Source organism: Phaethon aethereus, assembly GCF_964289735.1.
Source record: "Phaethon aethereus genome assembly, chromosome: 1".
Lineage (NCBI taxonomy): Eukaryota > Metazoa > Chordata > Aves > Phaethontiformes > Phaethontidae > Phaethon > Phaethon aethereus.
Genome location: NC_138575.1, coordinates 129,513,901 through 129,533,186, shown reverse-complemented (window position 1 = coordinate 129,533,186; position 19,286 = coordinate 129,513,901). Strand labels below are relative to the sequence as shown.

General features: G+C 38.6%; 1 protein-coding gene across 1 annotated transcript in view; it reads left to right on the top strand.

The window, feature by feature from the left end:
- IL1RAPL1 (interleukin 1 receptor accessory protein like 1) overlaps nucleotides 1-19,286 on the top strand; it is a gene marked incomplete at its 3' end in the record, with an annotated part of 664,549 nt that overhangs the window by 623,688 nt on the left and 21,575 nt on the right. Inside the window, exons 6-7 of the mRNA XM_082011048.1 lie at nucleotides 10,804-10,932; nucleotides 12,867-13,012. Coding sequence (XP_081867174.1) covers nucleotides 10,804-10,932; nucleotides 12,867-13,012 — 275 coding nt within the window. The remainder of the gene's footprint in view (nucleotides 1-10,803; nucleotides 10,933-12,866; nucleotides 13,013-19,286) is intronic.

The window sequence follows — 19,286 nt, the reverse complement described above, 5'->3', positions numbered from 1 at the left end:
TGCAAAAACTGTTGAAAACCCCAAACAACTTTGTAGACAATGATGTTCTGCGTTCCTGTGGCTTGAACTGACCAAGGTGACATTTTCCTTCAATTTCTTCTGCTTTTAAGAAATGTCAGAACTCCTGTGCCTCTCAGAGCACTTAGAAAATGAAAACAAAAATTACAGTATTGGTGGGCATGCAGCAGGAGGAAGGTAGGTTGTGTAAATTGATCAGGAAATTCAAAATTATGCTAGTAACGAGGATTGGGATCCTGCTTGCTGATCTCAGGTATTTGGCTTCAGATACAGGAGCCCTAAATCTCTCAGGAGTTTTGCTGGCAGGACCCTGTGCAGTGGAACTATGGAAATTACAATTAAAGGAGGGTGAAGGTGAACTTGAGAAACGAGGCCCACGTGGCTGCTGCAAGAAGATAAATCATCTAAGCCTTGCTGTTGCCCAGATTTTCCAGTACTCAAGAGCATCTCCTCTTAACAAACAGGAGCAAGAAACCAAAATAATTTTGTTATCAATCGTTCTTGAGAAGGAAGCTGTTGTGGAAGAATCACATTTTATGATGCCCAGACCTGCACCTACTTCAAATATAGATGGGCACATCAGACTCTGCTTCTTCCTGGCCTCCAGCCTGGCCAGGCCATTTTCCTGTTAAAGAGTGATAGCCAACATAAAGCCAGCCATTGAGCAGGTGTAATTTAGGAGTACAAGAACAACTCTCCTACTCTTGCCCATGTGGTGCAAGAACAGCTGCTATCTAACAGGATGGAGATCACAGGTCTTCACCCATTCCAAAAATCAGAGTGAGAGAATGCAGGTTTCTGGGCTGGGAGCAACAGGCAGGCCCTGCCGTGGGGCAGAAGTTCTCATGTATCCACTCAATATACCTGCAGGTCAAAAAGCAAGGTATACCATCAAGAATTCAAGCTTGTCCCCATTTCTTTCCTTTTTTTTCCCTTTAAACTCAGGTAGCCTATATGCAGTGCTATGTGGATTCTTTTTATTCCATTGGTGGCATTTGTGCTGCCCTCACTAAGTCTTGTCTATCAACATGCAATTTCATAGAGGTATATGCTGAAAAAACCTGCCTGTCCTTTGTGTGGAAAGGAAGCTGGTCGACGGCAAAAGATTCCAGCGTGTGTATGGTCCAAGAATAGGGCACATTGGTCACAGACAAGCAAACAAGTTTGTCCATTTGCATCTTTGTGAATGAGAGTGTTTTGTTCTCATGGACTTTGTTTCAGGAGTTTATTTGGAAAGGAGGGCACTAACTCCCACATGCAAGAGAAATAGACTACATGGCGTAATGACTGCGGTATGAAAAAGGAAAACCTAGTGCTGTTAGAAATAGCATGCATCCAGATTTTTATGCAATAGAAGTGTTTGATGTGTTAGGACCTTTAAATTCTATAAACAGATATTAGTCCATGTGATAATTAAATGGCAAATATCAGCTATTTCAGAGGATATACTAAAAATTAGTATTTTCTCTGTCCATTGCAATATCTTCAAGACAAGGTGGGGCCACCATGATTTAAAGCAGAAGCACATCTAAACCATACATATATCATTCTTTTTCATTCTTTTGTTTACGTAGAAAAACCCAGTATGAATAAGCATGAAACACCTTCCTACTCTGAGAGGTTTTATTTCAATAAAAGGGAAAGTTGGTGTTGATTTTACTTACCTGTTTTATTAGTAATCAACAGGTTCAGTTCATCAGGGCTCCAAATTTCAGTGGTGTTTAATGGCTTTCCTGGTGAAAATTTAAACACATAATTTTGAACCTAATTGAGATATTTTGACTCATGTAATAGATGTGTTTTATTTCAATTGTATTTATCCTGTTGTGCTACATCGCTTCATGGGAATGGTGGTTCTCCTCATCCATATGCTTGCCAAACTAGCCTGGGTCTTTTCCAAATGACATTTTCCATCATATGGTGTGATCTGACAGAATGGGTTAGTTCATGAAAATCTTACAACTGCTGATGTTTCCAGTGTGTGCTGAAGAGTAAAGTTCACAAGAAGAAGATATAGTGTTTAATTATTTAATGTTTGTTATTTGGAGTCTCAATTCCCTTAATACCCACCTAGCAGGTGTAGCTGACACTGTGCCTGACACTTTCCAAAAGCTCTACTTTTATAAAAAATCTTCCATATGCAGCCCATCTCTACAGTATTTTTCAGAATACTTCCTTGCCCAAATAATAATCTGCAACCTACTCAATCAGTGGTAGGCTTGCTCATGAAGAAAGAGCAAAGGGAGGAAAAGAGCAGTCAGGTTGACTGGAAAATAAAATGAAAAATAAAACTACAGCTTATTATTTAAGATATATGTGTGACTCCAAAGCTGAGAATTTGCTATGTGTATCCACATTATCTAATGATTGCACAAACACTACAGTCCCTCTTCCCAAAGCAGTTAAAAAAGAGGTATTACAAGACATTATAGTAAAACACAGTTTCTAATACTGTTCATTAAGTGCTATGTCTGAAGAAATCAACTGGCTGAGCAGTTAGGGGCTGAAATAGCTGCAAGAGGTTGAGTAGATGATAATTTTTATGTAAACTGAATTACCAAATCTGTTCCTTAAGATTATTGATATTTCATTTAAATGTGATCTGACATGGTAAGTTGTTTCCTACAGCTCCTCAGAGTTAATCTCTTTTGAAAAAAAGTGTGTTATTTGTCATTATCTAGAATCCAGGACATAGTCTGCATTTCCCTTGTACAGAAAGCGTTATGCAGTGCACCTGGGAAGTAGGCTGGGAGAAGGTATTGGGGCTGCACCTGGTTGCCATGATTTTTGTGCTGGGTTTTTTGACATGGACTAGCACCCACCAGAGTCCAAAGCAAACCCACTATATTCCCTTCAGAAAGAACAAGGAAACAAGATTTATAGCAAAACCTCCATGGCAAGTGATTTGAATGTTTTCATCTGTTGGGACAGCACTCTTGAGGTTAAAAAAAAAGTAAAATAAATGGTCAGCTATTTCTACAGCTTGCACAGGTAAAAGAAAGCAAAGTGGAAAGGGAGCTGTGCTATTGCAAGTCTACAAAATTAGAAAATTATTGTAATAGTTGGCACAAGTGCACCAGATTTATCATTACATTCAAGTAGCTCCTTAGTAAAACAAGTTTAGCAACAGCTGTGCTCTACCTCAGAGGTGCTGCCTAAGTTCCACTTTCAGTCTGCTGCTGCTTTGCCTTGGGATTTTGTAGGGGAAGGAGGACAATGTTGTGAGAGCTGTAATGGCTTGAAACTGTTTTCCTTAGCTAATAAAGACAGCATTCTGACTTTGTAGTATCTTGGGGCCCAGAGTCATCTACAGAACTCCAGGAGGTTCTTAATATGTTTCGTGTCAATAAAATACTCTTTACCAGAGACACACATTGAATTATTATTTCCTAGTCTAACCTTCCTGAAATGTAAAAAGATAAAGAGGTAACCCCTCCTGCTTTTCTAGGAGTTTCCCAAAACATGATCCAGAGCGGGACTTCACAAAGATAAAGCCGCATGAGGCCATTCTGGAGGTTAGAGTCTGCTGAGGGGCAGTGGCATCCCTGGGTGTGTGACCTACCTTCCTCGCTTTCGAGGCACAGAGCGAGACCATAAGGAGTATGGTCTCCCATATGGGACTCCTTATGGGAGCCCTTATGGGACTGGTTTATGCAAAGGGAACTTCAGGCTGCTCACTGAGCTTCTTTTCTTACCATGTAACATCATTAAAATGCAAAAGCCGCAGCACCATAGTCAAAGGCAGTACAGTTGAAAAAGAATCCCGACACAAAACACTGAACACTGTTAAGCTATGCATGCTGTGGATGGATTTAAAGCTCCCAAGTCATAAGGCTTTAAGAGCTAAAATACATGTGAAGTTTGACATTTAAAGCCACCTCTATTTATTTTTTACCATTGGACAATATTTTTTTATCTAAGATATTTTCTTGTGACTTATATCTAAAAACAACTAAGCTTTTAAAACAGAAATTATTTTTTGATTTGACAGAGAGCGCACAGGAAAAAAGTATTTGAGAAATGCATTTGTCTGAAAAAACCCATGAGAAAATATGAACTTCTAGAGTAAAAGTTAAATCAAGCTTGTAAAACAATTGCAGTGACTTTCCTTTTCTTTAGCAACTCTTTCTTTATTCTTGTGATAGTTGTTGTCTCCCACTCCAGCCTCTACTTCTGAGGAGGAAGGAATGAAAAATACTTGCTGAACAAGTAATTTATCAGCCTGACATTACCATCTATCAGGAGAAGAGGCCTGCTGTTAGGAAAATCAAGATTATTGGTTCAGGGGTTTTGTTACCTCTTGTGAAATGAAGCTTAGTTTAACAATATACATACCCCAGAGATGTTCTGGGCATTTCAAGCCCGAAGTCCCATACATCACTTCTTTTTCTGCAGTCTGCTGTGGTGGTTGCTGTCTTCATTGACTCGCTCTCTCTGACAGTCCTGCTGCTAAAGAGACCATTCAAAGCAGAAGGGATTTGGGTTTCTTTTCATTCACCAGCTATGAAACAGTCTACCAAATTTTTTTAATATTCTTGGGTTAGTCTTAGATCTTACCATGTACATTTCAGTATAGCACCTTATTAAGCATTGCAGACTCAAATATCTCACAGCTGATGGCAGGGAACATGTAAGCAGCAACATATAGACACTTCCATTAAGTGTCCTGCTGTTGAACTGTAATTCAGCAGCTGGAAGCCTTGCAGGGTAAAGGGCTGTTCGTAGGGCAGTGGATGACTATGAGTGGGCAAATGAGTTTAGCCCTATGGTGAATGAAAGTTAGTTTCTAAGTAAAAAAGAACAAACAAACAAAGAAAACAGTAATGAACAAGAATCAAGCATTTTTCCAATTAAAAAATATAATCAGAAATTCAAGGAAGTGATCTCCAATAAATAGTGAATCTACAAATTCAGTGAAAGTTCAAAAGCTACAATCTCTCACTGATCTTGTTGCAAACCTTAAGCTGACGGTTGGGGTTTTTTGTGGAGGCATAGTTGTATGTACTCTAAATTTAAACGTTTATGGCCTGAAGAACTTATTCAATATATAATTCAGAGTCCCATGCAATCAACGTTTTGCTCCGCAACATAGCAAAATACAGACAGGTCTACTAATGAGGAGATATAGCTGTGTAATCACATTCAGCCACTTTGTATGATGATTGCATGATAATATTTAGTAGAATTATAATATCTAGCCCTTTCAAACCTACATCCACTGTATTCAAAGTAGAGGGAATTTGCACATTGTATCTTCATAATTGTATGGATGTAAGATCTTATGGCTTGACAAAGACTTCACAACATACCTCTCTGTAATGAGACTAGAATTTAGCAGTTTCCAGCTTGCATGTATATTTCCAAAACCAGAATTTTTAATTTTTTTTAATTTGGGCTAATCTGCTATATGAAACATGCAGCATGACAGTTACAATCTGGTAAGATAGTACAAGATATCAGGATGTGAAAATATTTATGTAAACTGGAGGGCGGCATAGCAGTAGGTGATGCTTTGCATAGGCAAGGAAGGAATCAAGAGGAATCTCTGCAGTTCATCCTGCTCTAAGGGAAGACTTACAGGTCCTGAGAATATGATCATATGATCAAGGCTCATGGCTCAAAACTATATGGTACTTGATTTTCCTTTTTTTTTTTTTTCTTAATCATGTTTGAAAAAGGCTTTCCAGAGCTGTTGAACTGTTTTAGGACATGAGACTTCCCTGAAAATACCTACCTGCCCACTGGTCTTGACAGATGACGTTGACAGAGCAAGTGGATCATTGATTTTATGAGGAATCTCCACCTATCTGTCACACCTAGGGAGTTAACGGCTTTTATAACCCTCCACTTCGAAGACTGATATTTTGACAGTGCTTTTTCTCTAACGTGAGCAGAAAGAATGGTATTTAATTCATGTGTGAGAGATTTTGATTGCATCTGCCTTGGCCTTTTATAATTTCATTTTGAAGTGTTAAAATTACAAATAAATGGCATACTTACAAGTGTGTAGGTATTGCCTGTGCATAAGTTTTATAAATGGTTTACATTGTACAGTAAAATAAAGTCCCATATTTCAGTACACCTAACATTTCCACTCTTTTGGCTCCCAATATTACTAGATCCTAAGCATGGCTCTCAAGCACTTCATTTCCATAATACATCTTCGAGGATTCTTCTAAAAAGAGGTTGCAGAAGATGTCTGATAATTATCATTGCTTCCAACAAAAATGGTTGTCCTTCAGTGAAGAATCTATCAAATCAAAGGCTAGAACAGGTGCCATCACAGGGTATGCTAACTTGTATGACTAATGGTGCAAGTGTAATTTAGACTGGCCATACAACATGACATTTCACTAACTACAAAACATTCACTATTTGCTAATTACAACTAGCAGGTTCTTAGCAGGCTGATGCTTTTAATTAGAGCTTATACACTAGGAATTTACTTTTTTTTTAATGTTTCGAAGTTAGACAGTGCCCTCTCCTGGACATAGGCTCCCATAACAGTAGTTTGCAAAGTGCCCTAAATGTTGCCAAGTAGAGAAAATGGACATAAAACAGTGTGTTGCTCTGCTGAAGGGATTTTCTCGTTTCAAGGAAGTGCACTTTGTTGTGGTCCCTCCTTGCACTCTGCTCGACTTGAAAGCAGACCGTGTAACAAAAATTGTTCTCAGTTTAGATGGCAAAGAGCTTTTGATTAATTTAGCTTGAACCCAGTTGGCTAGAGTTGACAGTGCAACTTTATCACAGCAAGCAGCAGGAACATGTAGTGCTATATATTCCAACTTTTACAAAAGTAAGATACATAATACAGTAAGAGCATATGCATCTTCAAAAATAAAGGTGATGGAGAAATATGCAGTTGAGGCTTACTTTTTAGGTGTTCTCTTACATGTCGTTATTGCATTTATTTCACAGTAAAAAATTGTGATTATACTGAGAAGTGAAAAGTGCCATTTTTCTCTTTACCCTTTCTTGAGGGTGTTTTGTTTGGGTTTTTTTGGTGGGGTGTTAATAAAAACACCAACACTATCAGTTTCACTTAATAATTCTAATATCATGCCTTTGGGCTTTTCCAGGGTCCATAAAAAAGCAGTTTACCCAGGACATAACTTTAGACAGAACATTCTCAACAATTTACAACATTTCACAGCAAAGGGGACAGCGAGAGAGGTGAATTTCCCTAGTAATTTAATTTAAAATGTGTAGTTAATTTAAAACATGTATTTACATTCCTTCAAAGGTAGACTATAAATCATAAATTTATCATTCACACAAAAATTTAAATTAATGGCATAGAAAGCATTCATCAAACTTGTACAGTTTTCAAATCACTTCTACAGTTTTTCTCAGCACAGAAAACACATAGAGAGAAATAGTTGTGTAGTGTTAACTCTGAGTGACTTCTATTAATTGGCTGACAGGTTGTTTATACATTAGTTTAAACATGAAGCAAAGCAGCTCTTGTATTTATGTACGTAAATTTTGCATGCTTTCTAGAAATCTACAGATTTCTTCTTAAAAACAGACTGCACATGCAGAGCAGATGCTCGGTGCCAAACTAGATATCCTCTGTCTACTCACTTCAAAAGTGCCCTTCTAGGGAACAATGCAACCCATCCTACAGCATTCACTCACTCACATGAGGTCAGCTCTGGAACAGAGATCAAGATGTGCTCCCAAAATACTCTGTCCACTCCTAATATTGCCCTTCAGTCGGCCTTTGTCTACTACTTACATGTGCCGGCAGCTGTGAGCACCTCTGCTCCACCAAGTGAACTCCACTGCCCTCTGCAAAGAGCTCTTGAGTAACAGACCTCCTCATTAATGGTCACAGTTGGTCATTAACTGGTCACTGAATCTTTCTTGATGACCTGCTAATGAACTTACTTATTGTGAAGATTGGTCAAGGTAGACAGTATAGGTAATTTATAGCTGAACACCCGGCATGCTAATGGCCTTTTCTCAGTGACTGCAATAGATACAGTAGTACTAGGAGGCATTATAACCTTCCTAATTTATTTCTCAGGTGCTAGTTTATTTCTCAAGTATTTCATGTTGAATAGAAACTTTGGATTCTACGTTTAAAAATATGTTTACATATTTTATTTAGGGGGGAATTTCTTTATGAATTTAATGAATACAAAAGCCTTAATCTTACACAATCTTTTTTTCTGACATTTTTTGCCCTTAAAAAAGATGTTTCTTTTTAAAAAACAACCCCATGCACATTAATATTCACCTGCAAAAGGCTCAGAGGCTGCACAGTGCAAAAATCACCTCTCAGTGGCTGCCAGTTAGCTGCAGGATCCTGGAGAGCTTTGATGGTTCAGCACCTGTGGTGCCTAATCTCTGTGAATCATGGATAAATCGACCACAAGTTACAGTCCCTCTAGCTGTGATCTTGCCAGCTCTTAAAAGCTAGAAAAGTTTCAACCAGGCCTTGACTTGGTTGAAGCTCCAGCTTCTGGACTGGAGAAGCTCCAAAAAAAGCCCAAGAAGTAGCTGTGATGCATTAGTTAGCACTCTTCCCTCTAAGACTGGTAGATAATGTCATAGGAGTTGTCCATTTTTCACAAGAACCTGCTTTTGCTCTAGATGTGCAGGTAACTTCTCCTATATTGAGAGTGATCAGAGTCCACCAATGCTGCAGTTACTAGGCATTTCACAGCCCTGAACGTGTGCTAAATTGGATGACTGTGGACAAGATACTAATAATCGTTTAAGGTTTTGTATTTTCATTTTCACATGTTCTTTTACCATAATTATGATGACAAAAAAAAAACTAGTTTATATCTGCTATGCAACTGCTATAAGAAACTGGGTTTGCATCTGTTAAAATGTCCTGGGCACAACCAGAAAGTTTATCATGTTCCATTACAGGTTTTCATGCACTTGACTCACATTAAGCTGTGTCCCAATGCTCATCTCATTCCCTGCAAATGGCTTCAAGATTTCAAAAATCTTTCACTCCAGTGCTTCCAAATGGCAATTCTGGAACTGTGTAGAGATCCATCTCAAGGAGGTGGGTTTCCAAGGAGGTGTCCTGACCATTACTCTCCAGGGTGTGAAAACAGGAGCTGTGGTTGTCTTTAGAAAGAGTTTTTGCCCTCTCACTGAATATTACATTTGGTAACTAAATGAGATGAGATTATCAAATGTCTCATTAGTCAGAGATACGATTTCATACCTTTTGATTACGAATGAGATCCTGCTCTCTATCCTATTTTTAAGTTCTGGGCTACTCCTGTCTCCTTAGAAGGCATTGTTGGCAAAGATTGTGGCACCAACCAAAGTTCATGAAATGACTAAAAGAAACTCAGTTCTTAAACAGCTTGTGAAAACAACAGAGATGGTACTTGCCTCGATGTTGCAGATTTTTATTACAAACATTTGATTCTGCACCTTTTACGGCATAGATGTGAGAGTTCAAGCCAGATAGAGGAGTCAGATGTTTTTACAGAAAACCACAAATCATTTTAGATAAATAAGACATTTATTAATAATTACTCATCTTCTTGTTATACAGCATCCTGCATTTGTTTCCATATTAAAAAGTAAATAATATGTTCAAATATAAATGTAATGTTTGAGAAGAACCAGGTCCTGACCCAAAGCAGTGTATTTTTAAGGAAATTCATTGAAACCAGATGGACTTCTCATGGCATCTTGGTACAGAATGAAGTAGTATTAATGATGCATCTTTTTTTTCCCCAGGAGCTGTGGTCAGTCAGCTTTGCCATCCTAAGATCAAAAATTGGAAGTGTAAATAAAATATGAGTTTTGTCTCAGTGGTAATATAAAGTCCATGAAAATACTCTCCTCAGGGGGGAGAAAAACACTGCTTAAATCACAACAGTTCCTTAAATCACTGTATAATTATCCACTAAAGAAATACACATAGCAGTTTAGAAGAGTTGGTGCACGTTGAGACAAACATCTTTACAGCAGTGACTGGGGCATTTTTAACTATATGGGCATCCTCTAGTTTTATCCGATCTTACCAAAACACAAAATGTGTGTGAAGTACTGTTTCAATCCATGTATGTGCTCTAGCTGAAACTCCAAAGCCAAATGGTACTAATAAAATGTAAGACTACATAATGAAAATAAATCAAAGTGAAGGCATATTACATTTTTAATTTTCACCATAACAAATAAATAATTCATGTTTCACATATATAGAATTTCTGCTCCTTGCTGCATGTGCCTAATGGTTATTTCCATTCATACGGTGAGATATGTCCCACAATGTGCAGAATGAGTTCACCTGTGCTCTTTTTTCAAGATGCAGCGTTTGATACTTTCCTGCGAAGATAATTTAGCCATGAGCACACATCTTTCTACTGACTGTCCCTTGAAAATGGTACCCTACAGGAATCTATCAGCCTCTTTCAGAAACCATTGCAAAGATGAACTAACACGGATGTGATTGCACATTTATTTTACCTAACCTGTATCTGTTTTCGGAGAAAACATGGAACTCTGGTTAAGTTAGCTCTTTTTGAAAAAAAATAGTCTCTGATTTCCTTACCAAACATAGAAAACTTGGTGAATACAAAATTGAATCCTGTTCTTACGTAACGTTTAATTTCATTTTTATTGCATTTTTTTCAGAAAATATGTTGAACACTAGTAGCAAGACAAGTAGATACTTTTGGACGTTTTCAACATCGTCTCTACAGATATATTTTTTTTAATCAACAAAAACAACTGATTCAAAAATGAAACTTTATTTACAAATTTTGAAATAATATATTTTCTTACGTTCTTTGTAACAGGCAGTTCTGCTAATCTAACCTGCCGAGCTTTCTTTGGGTATAGTGGAGATGTCAGTCCTTTAATCTACTGGATGAAAGGGGAGAAGTTTATTGAAGATTTGGATGATAGTCGAGTCTGGGAAAGTGACATCAGGTAAAAGAAAGAACATTTTGATTTTTTCAGTCAATATCTTTTTTTGATAGGTAATGTAATATTTGTTACCACAGACTAACTCAGCAACACTTTGGGTCTGATTCCTGGTTTTGCAACATCCGTTCTTTACCTTTCCAACTCCACCAGTAGAGAACAGAAAATGCACACCAGATCTGATGTTAGAGACTGCAAAAGTAGAACAGCTGCCTGACAAGGACCATAGTATAACTGACTGGAATTTGCACAGTGACTTTTTCAAACTGCGGCAATCTACGATAAGAAGCATTAAGGCAGTTAGCAAGATGAAATAAAGAAAAATAAATACATCAAAGAAAACAGATCAAAAGAAGTCTTTTAAAATATGGAGCCTTAAATAAATGCTGAAGTCTGACTTTGGAATGTTTTGCCTTCTTTACTTCAAGGAAAATTATTTTCCTGGGATGTTATCTGGCCTTTGAGAGCCAAGCATCTTGTTACGTGGGCTGCTTATATCTGCTGAAATACTTGTTTCAGAGAGGATCTGGCAATTCACGTCATGTACTTTTACTGCTCCTAAAAGTGCTGCCTCATTTGGAAATTAAGAAAAACATGGTTTTGTATTGAGAATTACATGCCTGACATAGCATACCAACTCCTACACAATATGAAGTATCTACCTGGATCCAAAAGAGATTCCTTTTTCATTTATAATTCTGTATGTGTGTATATCACTGCACCTATATATCATGGATAAACCCAGAAATGAATGCAAATCTAAATGTGCATTACAAAGGAAGGTAAATAGTTACAGATGTGTTATCTACAGTGATTGTCTATAACAGAACAAAATGAGCTTATTTACACTTCACCTCTTGCATAGGAGTTTACTAGCTCTTCAGAAGACATGAAGTCACACTCATTTTCAGGTTAACCTTGGACTTCTTGAGTGTAAACAAAGTAACAGAGACAATTCCTTTACCAAAATCAAGAAGGCCACATAGACATTCAAGGTCATCTCCATGTCCCCAGATATAGCAAAATGGAAGCATATTTCACAACAGTGTACAGTTATTCTATAAAGCTCAAAAACAACACACTAAATGGCACATGACAACCAGATCAGCTGTGTTTCACATCTAAAGCTGTTTCTAAGCCTTTCAGCCAGAGACTTGACATTCTGAAGGCTAATAAAAAAGTGATAAGAACCTCATTACAACTTTCATGTTTTGTGGAGGGAGGAGCAGGAAGGCTGGTTTCCAATTCTGTTTTCAAGTGTGATGTGAGGGAGCAGCCTAGAGAGGTTTGTTATTTGCCTTGCTGGATTTCTAAAACCACTGACGGGCATGCTAAGAGGTAAAGAAAGAAATTCAAAGACAGGTGGAGTCTTATGCAGGAGGTCTTTTCTTTTATTTATAACCTATATGAATAAGTGGCATCTGGTATGCCAGTTCTTTCTACTGATTTTTAATACAGAGTCAAATTTTATAACACATTCAAGAAATAATTTTTCAAACCCTGGCATGAACACACTGTTTCTGAGTGACGTGTTGAAGACCCTCAGTAATTGCACAAACAGTGTCTTTGGCTCAGACTCCTAGTGTGACCCTAAACCCCAAAATAGCTGTTTTCACTTTTCCCTCTTATAACATTTCAAGGCTTCACACACTACTGATCAGGGTCTCCATCAGAGTGTGAAATAATATATTATCAGTGTGTATATCATCCTGCTTAAAGAATACAATTAACTGAACTCTTATTAACATTTACAAAGCCAAACCACCTCATTAGAAGTGAGGAACAAAAGAGCACGATATAATTTAATTAAGATTTCATCAAACCATAGACAAATTTGAAGCCAGAGAGTTGTGAATTATAAGTAGCATTATTAGGTCATGATTATCTAATGCTCCGCTATGATACAAGCAGAATAGCAGTGACGGCCACTTTTTTCTCAGGGTTCTCAAGGAACACCTTGGGGAACAGGAGGTTTCCATCTCACTGATTCTTGACTCTGTGGAAGAGGCAGACCTGGGGAATTACTCATGCTACGTCGAGAATGGAAATGGACGCCGACATGCCAGTATTCTTCTACATAAAAGGGGTAAATATGCAGCTTTTCTCCATGAAATGGTACATTATAGGAGTGGTGAGTTTGTAGAGCTTCCTTCTGATGCAAACATGAATTTTGGCTTCCTGAGATATTAATAGGCAATGATTATTTTTCCCCAGGCATTTGTACAACTCTCAAAATAAAACAGGAAGGTTGGTGTTAACTATGGCTGTCACTGGGAAAAATACAGTAATACCTTTTAGTTATATTTATATAAAAAATGCAGTTAATAATTCATTAACTTTAAAACTAATAAAGGCTCAATAGAGAAAAATAATAGGAAGTTACAGGTAATAGAACTGTAATAATTTTCTGTAAGAAATAAAATCAAATATTAGAAAAGCCAATAAAACCACACTCCACTTCTATTAGAAATGTCATCTAAACCCCATGCCAGCTGAGTTCCTGCATAGCCTGACTGTGGACATTTTCCTTCTAACACTTTTGTTTAATACCAACATTTCTGAAGTGAAGTATCATGACAGAAACTTCTAAGGACCTTCTTGTTTCTACTCAGCACTCGCAGCCCATGATTCCAGCCTGCTTAATGGCAACAGCCATCTCCCATGGAGATAATTACAAAGAGGTGGGGAATCCCTTGCAAAGCAAGGTTCCCAGATCCACTTTGTTCACTTTACTAGAGTGAACTAGTAAACACATTAGAGGGTGCTACATATGGCTGGGCTTGACTCTCCCCACCCTCATACAGCATCCCGCTGGTTTAAGAGAGCAAAGAATAATCAGGAGCAGTGTCTGTACTTCACTGTCATTATTGTGCTTTTTTCAGACTGTAATCGTGAGAAAACCAGGCTCTTATTGTGGTGCTGAACTAGAATCTTAGAATCATTAAGGTTGTAAGAGACCTCTAAGATCATCAAGTCCAACTGTCAACCCAGCATCACCATGCCCACTAAACCATGTCCCTAAGCAGTATGTCTACATGTTTTTTGAAAACCTCCAGTGATGGTGACTCCACCACCTCCCTGGGCAGCCTGGTCCAATGCTTGACCACTCTCTCAGTAAAGAAATTTTTCCTACTAGCCAATCTAAACCTCCCCTGGTGCAACTTGAGGCCATTTCCTTTCGTCCTATCACTAGTTACTTGGGAGAAAAGACCAACACCCACCTCGCCACAACCCCCTTTCAGGTAGTTGTAGAGAGCGACAAGGTCCCCCTCAGCCTCCTCCTCCAGGCTGAACAATCCCAGTTCCCTCAGCCGCTCCTCAGAAGACTTGTGCTCCAGACCCCTCACCAGCTTCGTTGCCCTTCTCTGGACACGCTCGAACAGCTCAGCATCCTTCTTGTAGTGAGGGGCCCAAAACCGAACACAGGACTTGAGGTACAGCCTCACCAGTGCCGAGTACAGGGGCGCAATCACTTCCCCACTCCTGCTGGCCACACTATTTCTGATACAGGCCAGGATGCTGTTGGCCTTCTTGGCCACCTGGGCACACTGCTGGCTCATGTTCAGCCGGCTGTCAACCAGCACCCCCAGGTCCTTTTCCGCCGGGCAGCTCTCCAGCCACTTCTCTCCAAGCCTGTAGTGTTGCATGGGATTGTTGTGAACCAAGTGCAGGACCCAGCACTTGGCCTTGTTAAACCTCATACAGTTGACCTCTGCCCAACGATCCAGCCTGTCCAGACCCCTCTGCAGAGCCCTCCTACCCTCCAGCAGATCTCTGCGATCTGCCCATTTTGGTGTCATCTGCAAACTTACTGAGGGACCACTCAATCCCCTCATCAGATTAATATCAACAGATATTAAACGAGACGGGCCCCAAACCTGAGCCCTGGGGAACACCACTTGTGACCCACTGCCAACTGAATTTAATGCCATTCACCACAACTCTCTGGGCTCGGCCATCCAGCCAGTTCTTTACCCAGCAAAGAATACACCTGTCTAAGCCACAAACCACCAGTTTCTCCAGGAGAATGCTGTGGGAGACACTGTCAAAGGCTTTACTAAAGTCCAGGTAGACAACGTCCACAGTCTTTCCCTCATCCACTAGGTGGGTCTCCTGGTCATAGAAGGAGATCAGATTGGTCAAGCCAGACCTGCCTTTCATGAAACTACTTGAAACTTTCATGAACTACTTGTGGCACCTCAATTTATGTCAAAGCAATGATGTCTTCCCTAGTTTTAGAGTGGTAGCACGCAAAGTCTGTCTAAGTTTAAAGGGAAGTCATAAATCAAGATAGTGTGACATTTATTTAAATGTATTTTTGTGTACCTCCAATTAATTTAATTGAACTAATTTGTAGCCATTTTTCTGAACTCTTGTCATTGCTTTTTAAGAGATGCAGATGTAAATAACCAGTTGTTCTGCTTAGCCCAACATTTGCCATGTTTTCTTGAATTAACTGAGGTGGGAAATTAACTTATTAAGAATCTCAACAGTTCACCAGAGTAGTCATATACTTCTAATTCAGAGACATTTGAACCCAGCACAAGAGCTTATCCCAACAAACACTGAAACTGAATGGTTTGTCTTTAACAATGAAATTAGTGCATGGAACACTGAAAATAAAGAATTTTTAAGTCTTAAATTACTTTAAAACCAATACTTAATTAACTGTTGTGTATTAAGTCACATGCTGATGGTGAGTCCTTATTTTCCCTTCCATACAAACGGTAGCTCCAAGAATGATAACACGTAAGTCTTTTCTGCTCTGTGACGACCAGCTTTTTAATCTAGGAATGTGCATGCATAAATTTTGCAATGGTTTACTTTCCTATCTTTCTTTCTTGGAGAAATCAGTATGTCAAACATACCACAGTATATGGCCTCATGATGGCATGCTTAAGAGGAAGTAATTTCAATATTTAATCACCTTTATAAATAGTAAAAAGCTAAAAATAACCATCTCCCCCAAATATTTTTTTTCTTCTTTAAGTAAGGCTGAATCTGAAATTGTGATTTAGAAACAAAATCTGTTGTGCCCTGGAAAAACAAAAGGTACCTGTTACAAGCCTTCTACACACTTTGCATGTTGACAACTGTTTCAGTGAAATGATAAATTGACCATGACAGATAAAAATTTGAGCTAGTCTCTCAGGTCTCCTAGGAAGAGGAGCTTTGCACTGCTTGCTTAATTGCCTGTATATCACCATGACAACATTTCAGTTTAGGTTTCCTTGTTTAGATCCACATTTAGTCTCTGCTAGGAATGAGTTAGCTGTTTATTAATAACTGATTATTGGCCCAGTTAGAACAAATGGGACCTAACAATTAGGTAAATTTGTTTTCTGAACACCGAGGCATTTGCAGAGGTATTAGTTTTGGATAGTTTTCTATTTCCTGATCTTTTTTTCAAGCAGTATAAGGCAACAAAAATGATGAATTTGGAATGTTCACTGGATACCTGAAAAAGGAGTTATAATCCTTCTTAAGCCGCATATGTGGTACATTATCACCAGGATCAGAAGGGGCAGGAAAGCAGCAAGCTCTGTTACTGAACAAAGAGCATTCCTGGGAAAAGAGGTATTTAGGGCTAAATGCTGCAGTGGGGATTCAGGTACAAAATTTAAGCCTTTCAAACACCCTTGCAACTGCTGCTTCACCCTGGTCAATATATTCTCTGTAAACTTAAACTTCAAGGGGGAGCTTTTGGATATGCCTGCAATTACACAGGCCATGAAAGGGCAAGAAGTTCAGAGTCTAAATCACCAGTAAAAGCCTAGATGCATCTTCCTCACTCTTGCCACCGGTCAGCCCAGCAGGGACACACGCACCGCACAGAAAACACAAGCAGGGTCCATCTGATGGGGGACCCCACCACAAACCAGCCCCTGGCACATTCAGGCAGGGAGAGGGGGCTTCCGCTCCTTCCCTGACATAGCACTGGAACGGAAGCCCACAGCCTCCACTTTCCTGAGAAGAATTTCAGGAGGGGAGAAGAACGCAGCTCCCCTGGACTCCAGCACCAGGGGATGAAAAGCAAACCCAGTTTGGGCATCCAGCACTGGGAGAAAGCTGGGGCCCCTGGCACCTCCCTCTAGCCCCGATGCCAAGCGCTCTGCTCCTCGGGGAGCTGAGTCCCCATTTTCTCCTGAGCTTCTTTTACTTTCTGACTGCCAGTGGAGTAAACCTATGATCTATGTTTTTGTGCAGCCAGGTAACCAGTTTCAAACTCCTAACTCTCCTCAGATGCTGTGTGTAGGAAGCATTTAACTCGGAGCTAAAGACAGTAGAGAATTTTAAGCATGGCAATGACAATGCTGTTTCCTTTTCTGCTTCCATTCCTACAAAATTTGTCTAAAAGTAATCAGAAAAAGAGAGGGATCAGAACTCAGGAGATTCAACTTTCATTCTTTTCCTCCAGCTGTTGGCCAGATCTCTTTCTATCAACTTTACAATAATCAAGTTATTTCCTCTTTTGTGTGAGCAAAAGAAATCTCATTGTTATAAACTAAGGCTGATTTTGTTACCTATTGATGATAGCTATCATTTATCATCTGTAGCAGTTACAGGTTAATCTTCAGCCAGGTAGAGGAACCTTCTAGAAATTAATTTCGAGAGTCATACTGACAGCAGCTATGCATAAATTTATTAATGACAGACCACATATTGCAGAGGATGTAAGGGGTGGATCCCACACTAAAATTCAAATTTTTTCACAGGTTTTTAATTCAAGAAGACAAGCCCATAGTCTATCAATATAGTAGATAAAACTATAATGCATGAGGAGAGTGTTCTTCTACAATGTTATGTATTGAAAAGTATGAATTTCATGCTGGATCAAAGCCTTTGTAGTCTCTTTAATCATAGACTATGCTGGAAATACAGGTTATTATCTAATTACGTGATTATTTTTGTGGAAATTCTTGTCTGCATGTCTGCAACGAAAACTCTAAAGAAAAAATAATCTCAAAATCTATCTTGGTATTATTTTTCTAATATTATTTATATTATTTAAAATCGTAATTTTATACCTGTATTTTTCATGGGACAGATACCAGAACTAAGAGCAGGTAACATACTTTATGCATTTTTTTTTAAGTATCTCCTTCCCTTTCTTCCCATTTTCTCAGTGCCATCTAATTTCCTGTCCTGGGCCTCTTTTATATTTTGTGGTTGTTTGCCTCTGTCACAGATGTTCTCAATAGGCATATATGGGTCTTGTTGAATATAAGTTGATGCAGGATGGCTAAAACTACTTTTTTTTTCTGTTGGGACAAAAAAGACTTTCACTGAAATAAATTGTTTAGAGGAAGAGATTTATTCTGTTTGAAATTGCCCATTAGAATATATGGAAAAGGAACAAGTTAATATTTCCTGTAGGAAATACATCTTGAGGAAACATATGAATAGGTAGTCATACTTTAAACTCATCATTTAATAATGCATACATATAATATTAATATTTCCTGTACAATTTAATAGCAAATTCTGAATAGCAAGTAATTCTGTATTTTCTTCATATAGTTACTTAGAATAACAGATTTGCTGATTAGCATCTTAAATTAGTATCATTCACATAATAGTGTGTATCTGTTTTAGTACTTAAGGAGTCAGTTAAGTTTTTTATTGCATGGAAATTTTCAGTCACTAAGACACAATTTCACAGAGTGGTAGTGATGAGTGACAATGAAGACTTAAAAGATAAAAAAAGCTAGGTCCTTTCTAACCTCTGCAAAGAAACCACAGGTTTTATAACTCCCTTTGCCATAAAGCTTCTGATGATGCTTCTGAAATTTCTGAATGGGAGCTTATCATGTGAGATGTGAGAGCAATGAGGTTTGTATTTCAACTTCTGTTGATTGGTCCTAATTACTTGAATATTCCAGCAAATCCCTGAGTATCAGTGGAAGTAAAACTTTTGTAAAACTCTGACCCACTTGGTCAGTTAAGATCTTACACATGTATATCTTCCAGTGTATAAAGCATTCAGTTTTATTCTGCACTGAAGGAAAAGCTTTTCCAAGCTCCTCACCAGGTTTTAGAATTGGAATTGAAATTTGATTTGATGGGAATTGATTTTTCATCCCCCTGTGGCCATTGAAGAAGCCTTCAGGTTTCCACTGTACTGGGCAGCGGAAAGGTTCAGTCACCCAAGAAGTTCATTACATAGGGCCAAAAGTCGAATACCACCTCCCTTCCTGTCTCACACCTAACCAAAAGTGACTGTTCTTTTTACACTCAATCTCATCTAACATGAGTAAATTACTATAATGCTAAAGACTATTGCCTGACAGAAACTCTTCATAAGCCCATTTTTTTCATCAGTAAAGTTTTTCTCATCGTTTAGAAAATTGGGCTAAGAC